Consider the following 25,204-nt stretch of genomic DNA (forward strand, 5'->3'; position numbering starts at 1 on the left):
ATAAATAATATATGATGTGAAAGTGAGGTAACATAAATGAGGTAAACAAAGTTGTTTCTAGAAGGACAAAATGTAATTTTATATATGTTTAATGACAAAATAAGTGACAAGATTTCAGCTTCTAATTTTTCCCATGCATCCATATTTCCTCAGTCTGAATTTCCAGAACAGTACCTCTCTTGCATTGCAGCACGAGGCAGTCTAAGACCAACTCCTGATCAAATAGTGATTTCACGTGCTTTCTACAAAAATCTAAAAAAAGTAAGATCCTGACTTAAAAAGACCGAACTGTCTTGCATTCTGGGCCAAGGAGAAATCAGACTTGATAATTGCTTCACAGTCCTGACTTCTTATCCTCAGAGAGGAAGCGCAGAGCAGCTTTTTTGAGATGTTCTTCACAGAGTGGGAAGAATATTTCTAGTTGCTGATTTTTACAACCAACCGTTAAAGCTATGGAGTTCTTACTTTTTTTTTTTCTCAATATAAATGAGGTTTCTGATTGTTAGGGTCTTCAGCCACAACACACAATACAGCATAAAGAAAAAGCAAGACACCCTTTGACTAAGCTATCTGCATAGGTGACAATGCAGATACGCAAAATTTGAAAGTCAGAATCTTTCGCTGTGACCCCCATAATCAGTGGGGAGACCTAAAAGTCATGTGTTCAGGAAGGGGGAGGGGTTGGCTAATGTACTTGAAATTATTTTCATTTGGTTTCTGATCTCTAGGCTTGACTCTCTTCTCTCCCTTTCCATCTTTTCCTTACTTCTATATAAGTTGGAATTCTCCTGTATACATGACATCAGTTTTATGAACCCTAACTGATATTGGAAGTTTGTGGATAAACTTATGTGAGGTCTGAATAGTTGCCATTCGATTGTGAAGATTTAGTCACAAACGCCTCTTTTTATACTTCAATGCTATGAGAATCTCCCTCCTTTGTTGGGTGTGGAAGGTAACTTTGCTAGGAAAGATGAGGAGAAGGCTGAGGTACTTAACGCTTTCTTTGCTTCAGTCTTTAATAGTCAGACTGGTCATCCTCGGGGTTGTCGGGCCCCTGTGCTGGGAGATGGAAAGAGTATGCAGAATGAAGTCCCAGCTGTTGAAGAGGTGGCAGTCACCGACCTGCTCCTTCACCAGGATGCTCACAAGTCCATGGGGCTGGACGGGATCCACCCGAGGATACTGAGGGAGCTGGCAGAGGAGCTCGCCAAGCCACTCTCCATCATTTATCAGCAGTCCTGGTCAACCGGGGAGGTCCCAGATGACTGGAGACTAGTGAATGTGATGCCCCTCTACAAGAAAGGTCAGAAGGAGGATCGGGGGAACTACAGGCCTGTCAGCCTGACCTCACTGCCGGGAAAGGTCATGGAGCAGATCATCTTGAATGCCATTACGCGGCACATGCGGGAAACCCAGGGCATCGGGCTCAGCCAGCATGGGTTTATGAAAGGGAGGTCCTGCCTCACTAACCTGGTCTCCTTCTATGATAAGGTGACCCGATTAGTGGATGAGGGGAAGGCTGTGGACGTTGTCTACTTGGATTTTACTAAGGCCTTTGACACTGTCTCCCACAGCATTCTCCTGGAGCAGCTGGCTGCTCACGGCTTGGACAAGTGCACCCTGCGCTGGGTTAAAAACTGGCTGGACGGCCAAGCCCAGAGAGAGCAGTGAATGGAGTCAAATCCAGTTGGCGGCCAGTCATGAGTGGTGTTCCCCAGGGCTCAGTGCTGGGGCCGGTCCTGGTCAATACCTTCACTGATGATCTGGATGAGGGGGTTGAGTGCACCCTCAGTAAGTTTGCAGATGACACCAAGCTGGGTAGAAGTGTTGATCTGCTGGAGGGCAGGAAGGCCCTACAGAGGGACCTGGACAGGCTGGTTCGTTGGGCCGGAGCCAACGGTATGAGGTTCAACAAGGCCAAGTGCCGGGTCCTGCACTTGGGTCGCAACAAGCCCATGCAACGCTACAGGCTTGGGGAGGAGTGGCTGGAGAGCTGCCTGGAGGAAAAGGACCTGGGGGTGTTGGTTGACAGCCGCCTGAACATGAGCCAGCATGTGCCCAGGTGGCCAAGGTGGCCAATGGCATCCTGGCTTGTATCAGGAATAGTGTGGCCAGCAGGAGCAGGGAAGTGATAGTGCCCCTGTGCTCAGCACTGGTGAGGCCGCACCTCGAGTACTGTGTGCAGTTTTGGGCCCCTCAGTACAAGCAGGACATTGAGGTGCTGGAGCGTGTCCAGAGAAGGGCAATGAAGCTGATGAAGGGTCTGGAGAACAAGTCTTCTGAGGAGCGGCTGAGGGAATTGGGGTTGTTTAGTCTGGAGAAGAGGAGGCTGAGGGGAGACCTTATCACTCTCTACAACTACCTGAAAGGAGGTTGTAGCAAGGCGGGGGTTGGTCTCTTCTCCCTAGTAACAAGCGATAGGACGAGAGGAAATGGCCTCAAGCTGCGCCAGGGGAAGCTTAGATTGGATATTAGGAAAAAATTCTTCACCGAAAGGGTTGTCAGGCATTGGCACAGGCTGCCCAGGGAAGTGGTTGAGTCTCCATCCCTGGAGGTATTTAAAAGAAGGGTAGACGTGGTGCTTGAGGATACGGTTTAGTGGTGGACTTGGCAGTGATAGGTTAGTGGTTGGACTCAATGATGTTAAGGGTCTTGTCCAACCTTAACAATTCTATGATTCTCTGATTCTCAATGAGGTTGTTATGAAAAATTCCTTAAAAATACCCAAAAACAACCTCAGGTAATTCTCATAGGACATAATGTCAAAATCTGTACATGCTAAAAAAAACCAAAACCAAACAAACCTCTCTCTTAGCGCAAATGTTATTATTTTAATTGACTTCCACCAAGGCTATATTGCTCCTTTGCCTGGACCTATCTCCCTCATCTGTCATTTACCACTTCCCCAGTTCAGGGAAGACCAACCTGCTGGCAACCACGTTCTCCCTTAAAGGGACACTGTCAAGTATTTTCACACTGATTTTGTGCTTGCTTTTGCACTTACCCTTGTTATTTAATACATTCTTTTAAGCAGAAATATGTATTTTTCCTACCTGTTTTGTTCCTTCTGCTCCTTTCATGGACCAATAAGCTACTGTGAGTCTGTCCTACTAAAAATACTTACTTGTTTGTGATCAGTGTCATCACAGCTGTCAGCACAGTTCTGGGAACAGGATTTATTAGTTAACTTGTGCTCCCTCTGCTGGCTGGCTGGTTGGCTCTGCAGCAGCAGAACAAAAATACTGTGTATAGTCATGCAAAAAGAGCAGCTGCTTCTTGTTAAGAAAAAAAAATCCTGACAAGCAGTGGTGGATTTAGAAGAAAAAAAAAAATCTGGAACTTGGAAGGCGTTTTCCCCACCAAATTATAACAGGAAAGAAATGGTTTCTATATTAACTACTTGACAGTATCCCTTTAATTTTCATATTATATAATCCCAAAATGATGAAGCACTCATGATGGAACAGACCTACGAGATCACCTAATCCATCCTACAGCCACAGCATGATTGCTGCTTATAGCATATTGCCCAGTGATTAGTTCATCTGCTTTCAAACATCTGTAAGCTTCTTTCCCTTAGGAAACTATTTCATAGCTCTGCAAGATCTGTTTATAGTATTACACAGCATAAAGTCATGCCACTTTATTACAGTACTGTAACATGTCACAGTAACATGATGGGATGAAAAAATGTAGCCCATGAAACAAACCCATCGTTGGAGTCAAGCAGAAGCACGCAGAAGCGTGGACAACAGCTAGCAGATTTGCCATGTGATATGTATGTCAGCTAAATGAGAAGCATCTTTGCACTGCACCCAGAAAGGAGCACCTTGCTATTCTGCTCTCTTCTTTTGACTTTTAATGATTGATATTTGTTATCTGCACATTGTAAGCCCTCTTGGAACTCAGTTGCCTGTCTTCTCTCCAGAAGAAAAGCAACTTAATTATTTGAAAAGAGAAAAATAATTGAATTAAGAGGAAATCAGCACCAACACCCGAAGCATGGCAGCTTCTACAGGACATGCTACTGGTGGGAAAGTTTTCAAGGACATCATCTACCTGTTTAACCATACATGAGACTACTGTAATTTGTCTGCCAAGAATAAGAGAGTAAAGTATACTGCTGATCTTGCTGATCTGTTTCCCGAATGTCATGAATATTCCTGAGCTCTTGATCTTTAACAACGGTCCTCCGTCAAAGGTGTAACTATGACACTGTTCACTGCACCATTGCATTACATTCTCAAAAACAGTGCCCCACTCAGCACACAGAAGTCTTCAGTAGGTTTGAATGAACCAGACCCAACAAATATTTGGATGTTTAAAGCAGATCCTAAGACTGCAAAACCCTGATTAAGTGGCTTTCCAACTCCAAATGTGATCAGCTTCATAGGCACTTAAGCTTTTTTTACTTTTAAATTCTCCAGGTTCTTCTTTGCATGCCCACAATTGCCTTTGTCTTGCTAAAGAATCATCAACACTGATGATATACCTAGGCCCCGTCAAGATTTAGAGCAAAAGCATTTATCTAAGTCTCTTTCAGAGCACAACCGGGTACTAAAAATGATTCATGCTGACTGCTTAATACATCTCTGAAAACCTAAGTAAGGGCCACCATTTTATTTTAAAATTTAAAAGGTCTAAGTGATAGTGATAACCTCTTTATATAACAACTTGTCTTTGGCCATCAAAATGGATTTAGATGCCTAATTCCTATTTGTCCAGTTAGATATCTTTGAGGATATAGGTGTCAATTTTTAAAACACTCATCTAAAAATGGGTAATGCACAGTTCAGTAAAAAAAAAAAAAAAACAACAAGACTAAGGGGTTCAAAACTGTATCTCTATCTTCCACAAATTTTATCACACCAGATAATAAATTGTGATAAGTAAGTGCAGATTTAATTTCTGTGTTGAGCTTCATCATCCAGCAAACAGGGCATTTATTAGGAAGGGAGTCTAGGGAAGCCTGAGTTCCAAGGCTGGCCGTCAGGACAGTATTTTAAGAGTCAGTAGATAAAATACAGAGAGCTGTTCAGTGGGTAGATCACAGAGCCCTCCTCCTTCCCTTTGCTCTCTCCTGGTGAGCCTCAAAAATGTCTCTTCACAGGGCCACAATGTTTTAGATTCAACAGTAAGGCCAGTCTCTTTCCGCCGGCACAGCACTGAGAACTACAGACAGACCTCATGATTCTTCTGACATTAAGATGAAGTATTTAATTTTAGCTTACATCCTGTACTTGATTTGTCTAATCAATGTTTTTATTTTATTTGTTTAAACCAAAGCTGTGGCCTGTGGCAACTCCACTGCCTTTTGGGAACCATAAAAAAACTAATGACCGATTACTATCACATCACTCCTCTTCAAAAGCAGAATCTTTTATACCACAGGCACATCAAAACATACATAAAGACAGTGTATAAACACAGTGTATAGCTGTAAAGGAGAAACTCCCACTACACCTTTTCCTTATCATTCCCAACCCAGTAACACTGAAAAATTCTTTGATAGTATCATTTAACTGCCTTTCTTACTTAATACCTCACTGATTCAGAAAACATATAATTTACATGCAAATATAGCCCCAAAAAATATGGCAAAATTATTTCTCTTTTTTTTTCAAAGATATACAGATACACATTGTAGGTTAAATTGTCTTCAGGATCTAAGAAACTTTATTTACTACATATAAGTTGTGGGTTTAAATTTTCCCAATGCTAGTTAGAAACATAATTAGCTAGGAGATGCATTTGATTCCAGAGCCTTCTTAACTTCATCTTAACCCATAAATTCTGTTGCAAAACTAAATTTAATTTTGGGATAAGTCAGGGTTCTGTCAAAGCTGTAACGATTTCCCAACTTCCATTCATTTCAAATCTCCTGATTGGAAAGGCTCTGTATGGAAAATATTTGGCTTCTAGGAGCAAAAAATTATGGGAGGCATGGTGTAAATTGTTAAGTGCATTCTTTAATCTATCAGAAATATTTCTTTTGAGCATCTAGAGACATACAGACTCTCATTCTAGAAATGAATTGTGCACTGCCTCTATAAACACAGGATTGAAACAGTGGGTTCATACGAATTAATCTGCTCCCCCTACCTGACAGCAGAGAATCATCACTTCCAACACTTCACATTATTAATATTCTCTCAGAAATGTTAACAGCATTTCAAAGGGCCACCTTCCCTTGCTCAAAGATGCAGTATTAGGGGAAAATTTAATCGTGTTGTAAGCAGGGGAGCTGCACCAACGCTGAATTATCTTCAGTGTCTAGCAGGGGATACTACATACATTCCAGTCTGCAAACACAAGAACTGGTTCCTTGTCTGCCTAGGCCCAAATACAGAGCCTAGATTTCCAAAATAGTTTACAAAGTACCAAAATGAGAGCTTTATAGTAAGATACTATAATGGGCAATGCTGAAATGATATGTGGCATATATTTTGTCACTTAAATGTATTTTATCAGTATGTGATGAGGTGAATTTAAGTGCCTAACTTTATATATATAAAAACAGATTTTATTTTTTTCATGTAAAAGCTTTGCAAATAGAATGAGTTTTGGTCTTGTAGAAAAACAAAATTTGAGATGTGCTGAACCGAAATGTATAACTTGAATTTTTGTCAAAAACAAAACCACTGTTTGTAGGCAGGAAAGACTGTGCACCTACAAAACAGCTGTTTCTCATTTTTGCAAAAATAATGATCTTTCATGCCCAGCGCAAAAACATGAAAACTCTTTTTTTTCACAAGGGGTGAATTTTCCTAAAATTTCACTGTGATATGCTACCACACATTTAGTAACAGAAGTGAAGACACCTTTCTCTATATAAAATTCATTAAAAACCACAGAAAGAATAGATTATATGACTCCTAAGGGAAAATTGGTATAGTAGCTGTCTTGAAAAATAATAAATTAGGCTCATTGTATATCCAATACTTTTTTTTTTCTTTTAAGAAAACACAGACCCTGAGCTTTGCTGTTAGCAATCCACCAAGCTTAATTTTTACTTCCCTCCATTATAACACATTGTGATACCTACCAGGTAGCATTTCTATTCACAGAAACAAAACCACTAAGGCACGACTTGAACTTGGAGACTGACTTAACTACTGTCAGTCAAACATGGCCTCTGCCAGAAATACAACATGCTAGCAAAGTGATTACTAGAAGTTTACATTATGATTTTCCTGGATAAACAAAATTATTCCGTTCTCAGGACAGCAAACATTGAAATGACTCCCCTACTGAAAGTCAATATTTACATTTCCTAAAATACTAAAGCATATTCTCTTCCTGCATGCAATTTTCTTACCCTGAGACCTAGATAGCATACAAGAAAATACCATCAATCTTTTAATATTGCTTTTAAAAGAAGAGTCTCATACTGCTAGAAGATTTAGCAGGATTGCTTTAATTATGTATTTTTGCTCGCTTTGACTGACAGACTCACGTTCATTAGCTGCCTCTTCCAACTTTTGTATTCCCATTATTCCCATTTAACTGTGAAATATCTCAATAGATAAGTGCTTTTTCAAGTGACTGAAGTTAGCACTTACCTGCTGGATACCATACGTCCAGCCTTGCCTTATACGGTCCCTTGCCCACACATTGTGAGCATTCTCTGCTAGTTTATCCACCATAGCTTCTTGAGAGGGGGTCAGTTTGATAAAACTCAGATCCATGGGAGCAGGCTTATATCCACTCAACAACTGGTAGCTGTCAAAAAACACAGAACTTGCAGTTACTTCTCAGTAAGAAAAAATTAATAGAAACCGCAAAGGAAAGAAGTGACATGTGTGCAATATAACTACACAAATAATGTGTCTTTGAACATAAAGAATAATAATGCACTGACATTTGATTTTGCTTCAAGCTAACTGCCCTTTGATGTGATGAGGTAGCTGGTAATGAAAGCTACGCAAAATAGTGTGAGCTAAAAAGGTTTTTTAAATATTTTAGCACTTTCCCATATTTAAAGTCATAGATTAAGATGTTGCTTATCTAAATGCTTATATGAAGACTATTATTGTTATCTCTGAGCACTTCACAATACTTATTAAATTCTACCTACCTCCTGCTGAAGCAAGAAAATATATTCTTCATATTACGTATAGGGATGTGAAAGACAGAGCAGGTGAAACGGCTTACTCAGGATCACATATGAAGTCCATCTAATAAAAGTTTGTCTTTATTATACTTCATACCTCAACTATCCTTCAAATCATAGGAGCAAACCTTTAAAATTTAGACTTCAGAACAGAGACACAGCTTCCTCGCTACTTTTAGTGCTCCTATATAACAGTGGTGTTTACTTTCATTAAATTGTTCCCGTCTAATTAATTATAGTAATCTCCCACTTTACTTATGACCACACCTTCTCACTAAAGGACGTAATGCATATGGTGATGGATGCAGCACATCAGGACCTACTAAATTTACAACAAAACCCTACAACACTATGCAGCATCACCATGGTGGTAGATGTTGCCTCCCCTACCCTCAGCTGATGAGGGAACGTGCAGGGGAAGGGGAGCAGGAAGAGCAAAGCAGGGGGCAGACAGAGAGGGGCTGTACTGGGTGCCCATGCTCAGGTGCTAGTGAGGGGTGCTGCAGGGCGGCCTCTGTGAGGAGAGGCCGGGGCTGCCCCGTGCCGGACACAGGCGGCTCCAGGAGGGACTCACTGCAGGGCACGGCTGGTGATGCCTTAGGGAAAAAATTTTTAAGAAAGGGCAAAACACTGCACAGGCAGAGAGGAGTGAGGAGAAAAAGTGTGAAAACCAGCCTTGCGGAGACCAAGGCCAGAGGAGGGGCGGCACGGGGGCAGAGATTCTCCAGGTGCCAGAGCTGGTGCTGCCCCGGGACAGACCGGGCCAGAGCTGGTGGACGTGCCCTGAATATCCCTCAGTGCTTCTCCGCGAGCATACTGACAAAAAAAAAAGAGCTATTTTGCCCATAACGAAAGGGGTCTGTGAAAAATAAACAACATTCTCTCACTGAAAGTTAAACACTGGGGTGTTTAAAGAATGGTTAGTTTAAATAATTGTCTAATTATTTTCTAAACAACTTTGGCATTTTCTTGTATTTTCTTTATTTGGACTGACAGAGAGAAATCCAGCAAAAGAAACAGTATTTATCCCCATTTATATTCTAGAACATTCAAACACTCCACAAATCTTAATTAATTCTCTTCTGTGATAACTATTCTAAAACCCATTTAAACAAATTATTGGTTGAAAACAATAATTGAAAACAAGCAAGCATTTAAGGGGGATTATCGTCTGTAAACATGAGGTTAGACCGTCCTTCAAAATTACCACATTAAAAACCAAAAAATTTAAGTCTGAAAACAACAATTCAAGAATGTCAATCCAAAATCAACCATTCATATAGCTACCAATCGGCAAATTTCTATCACAGAATTAAGCAGGCAGTTGGCATTTGTGCTGCTGTCTCCCACATGCTAGCTAAATGCCCTCACGGTTACATCTCCTTGGGCAGCTGCGAAGCCGCTTCAGGGAGATGAGTAAAACCAGTCCGTAATGGAAATAGTGAATCATACAGAATTAACACTTTTGTCAGGCTGGCAATTACTGCGTTCTTTCCTGTCACAATCTGCTGCACAAGTGTTATCTTGTGCATATAAAAGCTATGAGAGCCACAGCTATTTCATTGTAAGAGCAGGGTCAAAGAACCAGGGGTCTCAAAGGATGCTCAGGATTTTGTCACAAAGGATGTGCATTCCTTATTTCAGGATGCACATAAATACTCATCAAGGATAACTATCAATGGATACTAAGGCAAATAACAAAAGAATAGTGTGTGTACAAATTCACATTGGAGAATCATCTTGAGCTGCAGAGTGAAGGCAGCTAAAATCCCAGCTCCTGCCTGGTCTTTCACTCATCAGTATCTTACTGGTCTTGTCTTGCTCACTATCTCTACTGGCCTTATATTAACAATTTTTTTAATAAGTAGGTAATGTGCAATAATTTTCAAGCTGAAAATTTAACTGCTTCAACAGCACATTATCACTATCATATTTATCTGCCATTGATTTACAACAAGCACTATGGAATTTTCATTTGTGCCACCACATAAAGTTACAGAAAAAGTAGTAGATACGTTTTCAAGTGATCTTAGTCCATACTCTGCTCTCTTGATTAAAGATTTTCAGCAGTCTGCGTGAGTTATTTTACAAGAGATAAATAAACATAGCAAAACTTTTTTTTTTTTAATTTTTTCTTTTTGTTCTGAAAATTCCTTTTCATTTAGACTTTTTTTAAACCATAGAATCACTAAATATTTAGAATTTCTTAAAATAAAGACTGAATATTTCAAGGAGGTATTTTAAAATAAAAAGTTATTGGAGGATGCTTTATTCAAAAACCTAAAGTAAATTTATACCAAGAAAAAACTTCTTAATAGAAAGAGAAATTCCATTAGCAGAAGTTGTGTTTGCAGTACACTTCAGCTAGTTCAAAATGGTCCAAAAAAGCTCTTTTCTAGAGCGATGCTGTATTAGAAAAGGCGAAATTCTGGCACAACTGTCAGTTAAAAATGTGATTTTCCCCAACTTGTAACCAGTGTGGTTGTGATGCTAAAATTACGTAGGACTGACACTAATATAAACTTGGTTTTAGCATTTTACAATCTTCATTGTTACAATGGCATGACAGAAACAATAAAGCAATGGGTTAAGAAGACAGACAGGAATATACAAAGTGAGGTTGAAAAATTTATTTAGTAGAGCAGATGAGCTAATTACATCCAAGGGATGTCTGGTTTTGTTTTCCATAATAACATAAAGTTTGTGTGTCACACAGATACGAGAAGTTAATAAATTTTCATAGGAAATTTGACAGTATTTGGACAACACATTTGTACCATCTACAGGAACAGAAATAACTAGCAAACCCAGGAAGTGACATCTCTTTTCCCATTAGAAAGTTAGCTGTTCACACCCTATTTGCTGTAACTCTTGGTTTTTGTTTTGTTAAGTCTAGTCTAACTGTGAAAGAGCAACACTTCTCTGCAGGACTGTATCTCACACAAAATGTGCACAACTGTATCTAAATCACAAAATCTTTGCTCCATTTTTTCTCAAGAAAGACCTGATGCTATTGAGAATGTAGCCACATATATTGTTTTGCATTCCTTTTTGCACACTTTTTTCTATCCATTGCATGTGAAGTATCAAAATTCTGACTTGGTATGTACAGTAGGACCTCAGGTTTCTAAAGTTATGGCTGTTAATGACATTAAAAAGACTCAGCATTATCACTCTTAAAATAGGAAGTCTAATTTCTTCAGACTTGAGATTTAGCTGCAGCCTTTGAAAAGCATCAAATCTAATTCACTTGAACAATCTTCCAACTGCATATGCATTTCTGCCCAGGAAATTCAGAACAAAAATACAGAAGGCCCTAGATACCTCTTCCTGTTAGTCTTACGTGCAGTTATTTTGGGATACCAAAACTGAAGAACAGTTTTGGGGAATTTAAACTAATCCCTTGCTTTTACTTTCGTTCATTCCTGTGAAGCGACCACATCAGGGATTCTGAAGCTGTGATACCAATGGTATGTAAATCAGTGCAGCATGCTATGTATCAAAGACTTGAAGGTCCAGGTTCATATAGCTACCTTGTAGTAAAGTATTACCCAGAATCCTGCAGGAACTTTGCCAGAATGGTACATGTGCTTTTGGCTCACAAAAGGAAAAAGGCAGGCATGCTTTAATTAAACACAGGCTTGGGGTTATTATACTGGCCTTAGGGATGCAGTCTATGGAATATGAAGGTATGGGTCAGTGAAAGGCTGCTGTGAATGATGGAGCTATGCAATAGCAGAGGAAACTATTTCTGCACTGAGCACATCCCTGCAAAGAGCTATGGTGGTAGCAACTTAACAACTAGCACTTACCATCGCTCTTAGTCATAACCAAGGAAACTAAATTACTAATTTAAATTCAGGAATAACAGAACACTCAGAAGATCTCTTATACTGAAACTGTGACTTTTACCTTTCTAGTTTTATACACATTATAATCCTCCATTATCCCATTGAATTTTGTACCAATCTAGACAAACTTACAAACCATGGGCTCAAATGTATGTTGGGCTGTAAGGCTGTCATATGTTTTTTACCAAGTACATCCCCTTACTTTCAACTGAGTAAAAGTTCCCAAAATCTTCATTCCCATACAGGGGTGCACACTGGTGCAAAGGAAGAAGCCAGGGCACTTGGCTGGGCTATAAGAGCTGGTTTCAGAGCTGCGGTAGTGGAGGCCACTATATCATACCAGCCTGAGCCCAGCCCTACTAATGCTGTTGCCATGCAATCACTCAGGAAAAAGTCAAATTACTCTACTGGTTCTCTCCACATCAAGTCACTAGATGGCCATTCTAGGACTTTCAGACAGGGTACCTTTAAATATTTGCAGCACAGCAAAATATATTGACAAGTTTGCCACAAAAATTCTTCATCAGGTTTCTGCAGTCCGCTCCATATACAAAAGAACTATGTAACAATGAATGCCAGACATTTCAATGAATCATGAAAACACACATCAGACTGCAAATGTCTAAAATAAAAAGTGTGGATGAAGGCGTGAGTAAATTTCTGAAAATTCATATGCACACATGCATACCCAAGTACTAATAAAACTAGCAATATAAATATCAATTATTAAAATACAGTTTGCTTATCTCACACTGCCTAACAAAAAGATGCATTTGAATTTCAACTTACTTCTTTGGAAGTTTCATTTTTTTCACTTTTTCATCAGCATGTTCATCAGCAATTCCAACATGGCAGCCTAATGCCAACAGGGTTCTAGAACACAGAAATCAAAGATAAATTACTGCAAATGTTTCTCTATTTAGAGTTGCTTCTGGGTATATAAATGGGACTACACAGCAAATGAGACTTATGGGAATGACAACAACATAATATAGAAAGATCAACATCAGCCTTTTTGTATGTGTAATAAGCTTTCTGATAGTGTTAAGAAAATGCCACATGATGTTCCTGAAAATTTGAGTAAAAATATGAGCGGACTACTTCAAAGTGGAACTATCATGCAGTCTATTTCGTCTGTGTGGGGCATCAGTTGAAAGATTCCCTGCCCTTGAAATATATATTTCTGTTTTATATACTTATACTGCTTATCTACTCATTCATACTGCCTTATATGAAAATCTTTTAATATTACGTTATTTACTTCAAAGCTGATGAAAGGCGAAAAGGCAGGAAATGTCACTTGTTATCCTTAGAACGTGTCATCTTTACAAAGAGAGACTGTTATTCAGAGATTTTAATTGGATCTGGATTTTGTTAGGACACGCTACTGAAGAGAGGACTGACAGCAGAATGCATAATAAGCATTAGGCCAAAACTGCCATCTTCATGCTCAGCATGGATGTTGCACATTAATCCACTTCAGAGAAAAGGATTCGAGCTAGACAGGGTGTGTCATGTACCACAGGGCTTCTACCACAGAGCCATTGACCCAGGCAGCCTGTTCTGGCTTGACTCTGCAAGATGCAAATCATTTCAGGAAACAAACAGTCTCTACATAACCTTACAATGGGGTCGACAGTATTAATCAGGTTTCTGATTACTTCAGACCTCTTACTGTTCTTACAGTCATGCTATCCAGAAGTATAAATCTTAATTCATCAATTATTCGTTTCTGCACTTATGTTCAATACTGGGTTATCAAGTCTGTTTCTTTAGCCCAGATGCATTACTAAAATATGACATTGAAATGAAAAGAAATCCTGGACAAAAGTCAGATACCACTTTGGAGTCAGAGCAGAAGTTTTTTGACATCTGAGGGTGACACCCATATCTTTCATTGAAACTGATTATGCAGAAGAAATCACAACTGTAAACCTTGGACTCCACCCCCAATTTTCCCAACATGTAAGAAAGTTGGAAAACGGGGTTTTATTTGTTCTTGACTCTACTTACAACAATATTTTCTAGTCTTGCTTTAACTATATTTATTGCTTTTGAACTGACTGGGGGAAAAAAGATCATAAATAATGGTATAGCAGTATTTCTCTTGGCAGAGAGTCGTATGTTTCAAGGAGATTCTTGCAGCATATTTTTAGTGCTAGCTACATGAAGTAAATCCTACCATTATGGTCTGTGAACCCTGATTTAAAATTAGGCGGTAAAATCAGATTATGAGGAAACCAACATGCAGTGGCCACCTCCTGCAAAACATACTATTTGCTAAGAATATCCCATGCAGATAAATTTCAATTGACATAAATTGTACGTGATTCTTATGCAGCCATCACCAGCATAAGTAAGAAAACATATCTAACAGTGGAAAGCAGTACAGAGGAGCTAAGCCCCGCCAACCCTAATTTCCTTGTAATGTAAGTCAGGAATTTGAACCCTACGTTATTTCCACCCAGACACAGCAAATCCAAATCAGAGAGTCACTGCGGGATAAAAAGGCAATGGGGGACCAAGAGTTAGATTTTAATTATATTTCCATTTACTTTTCAGGCAGACTCATCCATACTGGTAGAACTTCAAAGACCCATAAAACATTTCAAATCTAAACAAGAAAACTAGAAGTGGCGAATGCAGCCCTCAGCATAATATTGATACGTGCAATTATCACACTCAGCTGAGTAAATTGGTAGAAATGAGAAGTCAGTCACAGAATCGTAAGCATTAAAAAAACCCAAACCAAACCAAAAATATACAAAACCCAAACCCAGAGGATCAAGCTACAGAATATTTATAAGAATGTGCAGAAATGGTATGAGCGGCATATTTTAATCTCATGGCATTTTCAGAGGTAGCTCATTTGTGAATCTTGACATTTCATATAGTATATAATTTTTATAGTTCATAAAAGTATTAAGTCACATAGAAAAATATAGAGATCTCAATATATTGAAAAGAAATGTTGTGTCATATAATATGACTCAGAACTTCCTTGCTTTCTCCCTCTCTCATCTAGTAGAGCTGGCAGCAAAACTGGTAACAAACCAACAAAAAATCCAATTACAGTGAGACATATTTGTGATGTCTTGCAACTACTTCAGGTATGCAGTACACAGTTTGATGCAAATTGTAAAGTATACAGCATACAGCTGACTAGAGGAACTTTTAAAAGAACAGTTTCTTTCCCTCTTCCTCATTCTCCCCCATTGAGGCTGACTGCTAATAGACTAGAAACACCTAGTAAAAAACTAGTCAAAGTAGCTTACAATTCAAGTCATCATGGTATGGATCACTAGAATGGATTAGTGCACCAATTCCTTCACCTTTGCAAAGTTTGCAGAAATGAAGTGAGACACTCATATTCTAATCCCTGAACAATAGATATTTATGTGCTAAATACAATATGATATTGTAAAATTAGAACGGTATACTTCAGAAAACAAGGACTAATACAAGAATGAAATGAAGACTGAGATCATTAAGAATAAAAATTTTGAAATCCACAGAATGACTATTCATTTAACGAAAAGCCACTCTTTAGAGTAAATAATGAAATTCTAAAATCAAATTAATCCATAATTTATACATTTATAAAACCAAATTATTTTTTGTTTTGTCAGGGTTAGAGTTAGAAAAGGATTGGGTCCTGAACCAGTAATCATGTAAGGACACTAAAATTTGTTTACTATTTAGTGATACAATAGAGGTGTACATTTATATCTGAGAGCATGATTTTTATTATGCCTGAGTCATCTTATATAGATTATTCTAGCAAAAAATCCAGCTGTAGGGAAAGCTAATGACATAATCTTTTGTAGTTTCATAAAGTGGAAGGAAGAAGCTATTCTGCATTGCACTGTTGCGCTGTCAGGGCTCTCAAAAGTTTCCTTGAAATTCTAATATCTAGCTGAAGACAAATATGAGCTTATTTTCTTGCTTCCAGTGGAGTTCCATTTATATCTCAATAATGCCAATATATCCCTCCAGAAACTGTTTAACGCTTAAGGTCATAAATACATTTTTAATCTAGTAATTTACTTGGTGGGAATGGTGGATCAGTAAATAGTGCAGAGAAGCTGACCAGAGCAGGACACTACGAGAAATTCCAGGAGGAGTGTTCTACCTAGCTTTCTACTATGAGGACATGAAATCCTTATATTATGACGGTAAACACTATCTTGGCACTATCAGTTTACATGGCAATTTTTTTAATAGTACAGATTAATTTTCCCAGAAAGGTAAGATCGCACACAGACAGTCATCCTTTGGTAATTCTCTGAACAGGAAAAAACAACTGCACTTTAACAATGAAAAAAAAAAATAGATTTCAATGGATTGCAAATAAGAGTGTCTGGAGAACCACATACCCCCCTGGGCATTTATCAGTTTGAGAAATATTTTAATGTGTTGGCTACACGCAATAGATTTTCAATGCATTCACAGCAAAATAAGAACTCACACCTGCTTGACTGACAAAGCTGAGATGAGGAATTGTATGTTTGTGAGCCAGACAACTAGATTACTTGAACGAACCCATTTACATCCCACTGAAATTTCTAGCGTTCCAACTGGAGAGCTTCCACGACATTCACACATCTAACCACCCATCCACAAAAGGAGGGAATGCCTACTACTGTTCTGTGGCAATATGCACAGACAACGCAGAAATAGCAGGAAGGGGTCCTGAAGCAAAGCTCGTCATTAGTCACATGAAAGAAATAACTATTGATTGTCAGCATGCTTTATCAATAAAGAAAATTAAAAGCAATTAAACAATTGAATTAAACCAAATAAGAAGTGAAGAAGGTTTTTTCAAATCTTGGATCTATTTCTTTCCTCCAAAATAGATGAAAAATGCTTGAGTTGACATTTCATAATCAAATTACCACAATAATTCTAAAATTCCATAGATATTAAAAAGACAACTGTAAACGCCATTTTCAATGCCAAATACATAATCATTAATGTATTTCACTCCCTCATTTTCATATTATTACCCTCACCTACATGTCAAATTGTAATTGACATGTCACATTATAATTCTGGAAACTGCACCTTCTTAGGAAACTCTCACTATAAGCTTCTAAAGTTCTAGCAACTTACTTCAGTGTTTCAAGTGACATTTGCAAGTTATAATTTCTTTCCTGCTCCGGCAATTTTGAGAACTCCACTAAACATGGGTGTTGTCTTTTGTTGTCATCTCTAACCTGAAAAGACAGTAAAGAAATAAGTTTAATGTGTATAAAAAACTAGAAGAAATTTTAAAATGGTCCAAAGCACAAAGTACTACAAGTTGGTCCTGTCAGCATTACTCAAACTGAACACTTCAAAACAGAAAGTATTCTGTATTTGCAGAGCAAGACCATTCCGTTCAAGTAAGGCAGTATTTGCATTTGCAAATAAACTTCAGATTTGCAGATATCAAGTGGAATAAATGTTAATTTGTACATTTCATTATATAGTTGTTCACAGCAAATATGCAAAGTTCAAGAACTGTGCAATCTGTGTTGCATTTTGACATACAGGCATAAAATTTCTTCTTAGCACCATGTTTGAAAAATTATGCATCCAGTTTGTATGAATATGTTGATATGAATGGTACTGAAGTCCTTACCCTATGGAGTAACGATATAAAGGACAAATCTAACTTATCTTTTAATTCAGAAAATATTTGGTTTTTAATTATGTCCAGTAACCTACAAGCAGAATGCAGCTGTTCAGCAGTCACAAATGACTGGAAAATTAATTTGCTTTTACTGTAGTGACAGCAGAGTCATGAAGCCTATAATTTACAAAATCCTACTTTTTATAAACTTAAAATTTTGATCAAAAACATTTTTAACCTGCACTACTACTATACAGTTTTAGTCTAATACTGGCCATAACTGGGAAGGATAACCTGAGGGGCTGGGATACCTGAGCGTTCTACTGCTCTCAGCTTTGCATCTTTATCAAGCTAGAGCTCAGTCAACAAAATTTACAACAATTATGTCTTGCTAGAAGGCTTGATAAAAAACATTAGTTTGCAAATATTAACTAAGAGATCCCAATGAAAGCGTTAATGTTTGCTCAATTGAGACTACATCTTTACCCATATATTAAAACACTTTTGTGTCCATCTTTCATGGACCATAAGCTCACTATTTATATTAATCTTTAAAGCCGCAAAGTGAAAGTTATTGAAAAATAAGATTATTGACAACTTTTGACCAATCAGATAGTTCTGCTGGAAAATGGAATGCTAACATTTGTAGTTAAGAAGCCTAATAGTTATACTTTTTCCAAATTGATCTTTACTCATTTGGTGAATATAGGATGTTTTTAAAATTATTTTAGCTGAAAAAAGACCAAGGCAGGAATTCTCAGTGAAATTGATAATCTGTTCTCAACAGCTTGATCTGTTGCTCATATACGGAATCTGATTTGGTCTTTAAAAAGGATAGGAAAGTCAGTAGCATCTAAACTGGCATGAAATTTCTGCTTTCAGAAAAAATAATCTATCACATTTAAACTGATTGCTTGCCCTGCATATTGCAACAAATAAGAGAGCTTTTCTTTGGATATTTGAACATAAATTTCTTAAAATTAAAAAGCTCTAGCACCGTGGCAATAAACCCATATGCAGTATCTAAGATCACACTTAAATAAAATCATAATATTGGGACATTAGCATTGTGTATTAGATCAGGGGAAGGAAAAACAGTCATCTGCAAACCATAACCTATTTATAATTTCTATAATTTCAAGACGTGAGTGTTAATTATACTTTACATAAATATTAATTAATATAATATAATTCATTATAGCCACAGAATTAATATGAACATGGCTTACTGATAGCTGAAACTTATTTTTATCATCTATTTTTGCCAGTTCTGTGCTTTTCTATAACAAAAACTAAACTGTAAATAAACTAGACTGAATAGTAGTGTAATCTCATTTTAAAAATCTCACACTTCTCTATAACATTTCTGAGTAACATATTTTTGCATTTTGATCTAAGCACATAATAATTATTAAATTGAACAGCAGTCATTTGGAGTGAAGAATATTTACAATCTCCAGGGGATATTTCTTTTCATTCAGTGGGATTAGTGTTCTTTGAACAGGCAATACAAGCAAATGATCAAAATCATTAGTAGCTAAAATGAGAAACAGCTTTTAGAGGACATTGAAAATGTTTATTTGCAGATTTCTCTCTAAGACCTATGGCAATCTGCATTAATAAAGGCTCAGTATAGTCTCCAAAAAGAAGGACTACTTTAGATCTGTGTATAGCTAATTTAAATCTTGGATGTCAGGTGTTTTCCTCAGAATTCCAATGTTAATTGCATTTCCCCTAGTGACACACTTTTTACTCTACAGCTACAGTGTATAATATTTCTATTCTATATTCAACATATTTTGTAGGTTGCCTTCCAGCCCCCTTTTTTTTTTTTCTGAGCACAGTATAAAAATCCATTGCCTTGCAAATACCTTATATAGTGGCAGAACTCATGACACCTATAAATTCTTAAATTTTGTGGCTGGTTTTAAATGCATAGCAAAGTTTAACAGAAACAAAGACATGAAACTGCATCTGATGATTTCAAGTTGGACACCAAAATACCACTCACATTTAGACTTATAAGGAAGCCAGTTAGCAAAAGTCCTTAATTTTGCTACATTAGGAAAATTAGCAATTAGCTTGTTATTTTACTTTGTTACATGTATAAAATGCAGTAGTAATATCGCATGCAATATGGGGTATCAATTTGGTAATATTACACACAGATCTGATGAAACAGGTATGTAAGAGGGAATATAAAATTCAATCTACAGCAGATTTTTTAATAATCTGGAGAGGCATTTAAATCTACAAATTCTCTATCTTTTAGCCTTTAAACTTTTTGACTTCATGAAAAACCACCACTTTTTCAGAAAAGCTAGCTACTATATATAATGCATCTTGCTCTCAAGTAAAAAAGCCAAATCTAACTAAATTACAGTACTTATATGTGTGCATCTAAACCAGCTAATTCGTTTCATGCCTTCCTTCAGTATTCAGTAACTGCAGTGCATCAATTCAGATAACTAGAATTGGCAACAGTGACTTAAACTGATTAAATCAGCTGTGAGAAACCAATATGATAAAGGAGTCAATCTCCAGAAGATCATCAGCATATATTTTGTCAGATTCCCAAAGTAGACATGTCCAGCCATAGAATACTAAAGCTAGAGAGAGAAAGCCGAATAATTTAAGAGATTGAGCACCTGGTTTCATTCTGAACACAGCTACAAAATTTATCAGTGTTTAACTTGATACTTACTATATATAGTTTAAATTAAAATAGTGCTCAAGTCTACAATTAGCTTCTAGATGGTAAGTAATGGTACACTAAAACTTCCTGCAGATTGCTTCACAGCTGGTATGATTACACCACAATTAAAATGTTTCAACACATTAATTTAACTGGGGTTTTGTGTTTGTTTTGGTAGGGAAAGCAACAACAACAACAACAACAATCTAGAGATCTTCCCTGTAAATAAAATCTTTTTAAATACTGTTGTATGCTACACCAAATATAATACCTATGCCCAGCTACCTCAAATCTGTAATCTGAACTCCTCAGGAGACTAGAATCTTTTCATTAACAAAGAACAGAATATGCATATGTTTCTATATGTGCATACATGTTCTTACATTCACATCTACATGTTTCTATATACTCTTCACAGCAATAGTTCTTCATAAACACCACCACTTGGGATCCAAGTAACTAGCTTGTATAATTTTTTTATGATTGATTAAAAGAAACCTAATCAGTGAAAGACTGTATTTTGTATCAAAGCCAGAAGCCACATTTTTTTCTGTCACACTCCATGAAAAGTAGAAAGAAGATAAGAAAATAGCTATGTGGAGCACCTAATACAGCCTGAAGAAGTGGAGAGAAGGAAAGAGCAAAGCAGATTTAATGGTATTTCCTATAAGCAATACTTATGTTTCATGAAAAGTAAGTTTGGGACTTCTGAAAGAGTTATGTCAGTCAGTACACGTGAAGAGAACCAAGAATAACTGCCTTCATTGGTGTACTCCACCAGGCAACTAAACCTCTTCCCCAAAAACAAACAGAAGGTGAAAAATGTACTATGTTCTTTCTGTGCTGACAGTTAGACTGTCTGAAAATTTCAGCACCAAACAGCTTTAATACCAGAATTCGGTTCAGAAATACAAAAGCACTGTTGGCTTCCACCTGCTTCTGGTGGAAAGGTTCTAAAACATTACTAATTTTGGAAGGATGGGAAAAAACAAAATCCCATTAGCACATTGAAACCAATGTGCTGAATAATACCATGTAATTAACAGAACATTAAGTTGGAAGGTACATACTGGTCCATACTGCCAGCCAAGTTCAATCTTATTCATAACCCATAGTTCGTGGATGTTCTCTGCTAATTTTTCTCTTATCCTTTCCAGGTGGGGAGGCAAAACAATCTGAAGAGAGAAAAGAGAAAGAGGCTGTTACAAATAAGTTGCTTGACAGTGCCACCCAAACCTTCATAACAGACAAACTTTGTACAAACCAGATGTCTCAAGTAAACCTAAATTATCATTCAGTTCTTACTGACTAAAGTGAACGAGAATTCATAGATCAACAGAAATACTTTAACCTATGCACTTACAAATTCGGGAGTTTGATCAGCAAGTGAAAACTGTTTTAAATCTAACATCTCCAAACTGCACGGAATACATTCCTGGCAGCTGACTAGAAACTACCCAAACCAGTACTATTTCTCAGTTTAAAATACAGTAAAGATCTCAACAACCAAAGTAATTTGTTAAAAAAAAAAAAAAAACTTCAGACAATTATAAACATTGGAGAACTGAACCCTGTTTAAAAAAAAAAAAGAAAAGGCAATTAGGGGATGATGACAGGTGACAAGCGAAATCAGGACAGCACATCACTCTACCTCCAAAATTTGAAATCAAGTCTGCTTTACCTCAAAAACCAAAGACCTTGAATATACAGTTGTCATGGTTTAACCCCAGCTGGCAACTCAGCCCCACGCAGCCGTTCACTCACTCACTCCCCTCCCAGAGGAATGGAGGAGAGAATCAGAAGAGTAGAAGTGAGAAAACTCATGGATTGAGTTAAAGACAGTTTAATAGGTAAAGCAAAAGCCGCACACACAAACAAAGCAAAGCAAGGAATTCATTCACTCCTTTCCATGGGCAGGCAGGTGCTCAGCCACCTCAAGGAAAGCAGGGCTCTATCACATGTAAAAAGCCATCACTCTAAACTCCCCCACTCTCTTCCTTCTTCTTCCCCCAGCTCTATGCACTGAGCATGACATCATATGGTGTGGGATATCCCTTGGGTCAGTTGGGGTCAGCTGTCCCGGCTGTGCCCCCTCCCAACTCTTTGCACAACCCCAGCCACTCACTGGTGGGGTGGGGTGAGAAGCAGAACCCTTGACTCTGTGTAAGCCCTGCTCAGCAGTAACAAAAACTGCTAGGTTATCAACACTGTTTCTCGCAGAAATCCAAAACACAGCCATATACTAGCTACTGTGAAGAAAATTGAACTCTACCCCAGCTAAGACAAGAACAACAAAGCTGTGAATCATGATAATGTTACCCCAATTGTTGGTGTTACAGAACAATAATTACATGGCACACATAGAATGCCCTATATAGCTCATAATAGCAACAAACTTTGAGGTTTGTTCCTTTTTTATGTTTTTTTTTTTTCAGAAGCAAGCTTCTAAATACAGTAAAATCTGAGCACATGGTGTACACAAATTGGTATCATCTCAAGCTCTGGTCAAGTGTAAAACGAACTCTTGTTACCTGTGGTCAGAGATGGAGCTCTTTGGTGTCAAAGAATTACTGTTGTTTGCAACTACATTAAAAAAAAATTAAAATTAAGACTACAGTTCCTGCATTTTACTGCCCACGGTGAGTCAAATGTCACTCTCAGTAACCTGCAAGTCCAGTAAAGAATTAGGGTTGAACCTGGTCTAAAAGTCTCCACATAATTCAAAGTCTTTGGTGATTTTAATTAAACAGTAATAAAAACATTAGTAACAGAACAAGAAGTTCAAATATTCTTTTTTTGCCTACTCTAATATTAAGTGTAAAACATCCTTTATTACACTGTTTGCAAACTGAAATACATGAAATTCTACTGAGCTCTATCAGCGTTTTGTGCACAGTTTTTCAGCTTCTTGCAGTGGAATGTACCAACCAAATCCCAAGAAAAAACAAGTTTGAGACAAGGTGCAAATTCAGTCTAATGTGAAGTAACATAGGCCTATAATAAATGTGTTTAAAAATGAAAACGCAGTCCTTCAGTTTCCATACCTGGCTAGTATCTACAGGAACTGGAGTGAAAGCTGCTTGCGACAGAGAGATAGTGGGACCCAGTAGGTCTCTTGTATAGCTACGGTCCTGCTTGTACTCTCGGCTATGCTCCACTTTCAGCTTCTCTTTCGGTAGGACAGCTTCAAAGCAAGGGGCATATCCAGGTGGAGGAAGGAACTTGAACTCTCCATGGCGACCTCCAAGCAAGAAACGTACCCTGTAAACATCAGAGTTACTTTAGATAACAGACACCTCTGGTGTCAAATCTACCCAATCTGCAAGCCTAATAAATATTGAATGCTATTTTTTAAAAAAGACCCCCCAAAAAAAAAAAAAATCAGTGTTGCAGCTTATTTGCAGTGTTAACAGTTCAACTTTCTCTAACTAGTGCTGGAGTTTATTAAGTAGAAGGTGCAAAAAACCATGGGGAAAAGCAAATAATTCATTCTTTTACTTAATTTCCACTTCCATAAAAGTATTCTAAATCATGAGACCAAAAGAGAAGACAGAGAGAGAGAGAGAGAGAGAATAATCAGTTTCCTTAGCACACCTATGAAGCAAGCACCAGCCTTTTGAGTCTCAGACGGCAGAGATTATAACCCAGAGTAATCAATCAACCACCTCTGAACTCCCTCCATTGAGGAGCTCTCCATTCTCTCTCATTTGAGAAATGAGCCTGAAAACTCCATGGAGTACGGTTCCTTCTTTTCTCTCACAGAACACTCTCGTATTTTCTTCCCTAAAACATATACTTGTCCTGTTAGTAGAAACCTAGGGAAAAGCATTGTTTTATTCATTACAAAATGGTGAATTTGTCATGGTTTTTTGTTACTCAAAAATTTCATTAATGAGGTGATCATGAAGTAGCAATGACATAACAGAGAAAAGTCTTCCCAGAACATTGCCACCCAGAAGGAATCAAAAAACACCCAAAAAACTAGCCTGGCAATGGAAACATTTTGTCTCTTTGCTATTTAATGAGTATCTTATTTTTGTCAATGCTATACCAGAACACTCTCCAAAAAACACACTCAGCACACAAATAATATCTGTCAAATATTTCCCTCGTGACAGAGTTTAAGCACGCAAGGTTTATAGTTTTGCATTTCAGAGCATGAATGTCCATAGTTTTACCAGAGTTTATTTCCTGTATTTTCCCAGGCAAAGTCTAAAGTGCATTTTGCATCTGGAAGGAGAGGCTGGTATGCCCGCTGTGTGATAGCTCTTAGCTTCTGTAGTATTCACAACAGTCTTTGAACGACCCCTCACAAAGCATTGCTCTGTCTCCAATGGAAATCAGCTTTCAGCCTTCACCTTTGCCAGTCCTGCTAAAGTTGGTCCCCCCCACTAGAATATCACACAATCTTTTTTTAATATTATAGTCTCAAACTATTCAATACATAGAAGCAGAAGCCTAGCACCTCAAGTGTGACTTGAAATGTTATAGAAAACCAGTACAGCAATCAGAATACAGATTGACTGAATTCATATTAACTTATCCTGCTGAAAAGAAAGTGTACCACCACCATTTCTTAAGGTAGGTGTAGATAATGCATCTTCAAATAATAGTTACTAACTCATAACATGGGAGTTAGGGCAAATACATTTTTAATATCAAAGACTGATGGTTTTCTTCCCATATAGGTAAAATGGTGCGCTGGAGTGAATGTGTACCAATGATAAGCTGTTTCTAAGGTATATCTGCAAACCACCTGAATAGAGTGATGTGCTGAAAAACAACAGATGCACTATCGCTTCAGGACTCCTTTGTATCTCTCACTATCCAAAAACTGGAACTGTGCCAAAGAAGCAGATGTCAGAAAGGAAAATGAGAGCAAAGACAGCCAGGGAAACATTCAGCATATTCACATATACAGAAAAAAA

General features: G+C 37.7%; 1 protein-coding gene across 1 annotated transcript in view; it reads right to left on the reverse strand.

The window, feature by feature from the left end:
- Nucleotides 1-25,204, reverse strand: part of RYR2 (ryanodine receptor 2) — a 434,064-nt gene that overhangs the window by 179,503 nt on the left and 229,357 nt on the right. Inside the window, exons 22-26 of the mRNA XM_075089806.1 lie at nucleotides 23,321-23,537; nucleotides 21,347-21,451; nucleotides 17,080-17,183; nucleotides 12,757-12,840; nucleotides 7,566-7,725 (exon numbers count right to left, since the gene is read on the reverse strand). Of these exons, the coding sequence (XP_074945907.1) occupies nucleotides 7,566-7,725; nucleotides 12,757-12,840; nucleotides 17,080-17,183; nucleotides 21,347-21,451; nucleotides 23,321-23,537 (670 nt within the window). The remainder of the gene's footprint in view (nucleotides 1-7,565; nucleotides 7,726-12,756; nucleotides 12,841-17,079; nucleotides 17,184-21,346; nucleotides 21,452-23,320; nucleotides 23,538-25,204) is intronic.

Source organism: Phalacrocorax aristotelis, chromosome 3 (genome assembly GCF_949628215.1).
Source record: "Phalacrocorax aristotelis chromosome 3, bGulAri2.1, whole genome shotgun sequence".
Lineage (NCBI taxonomy): Eukaryota > Metazoa > Chordata > Aves > Suliformes > Phalacrocoracidae > Phalacrocorax > Phalacrocorax aristotelis.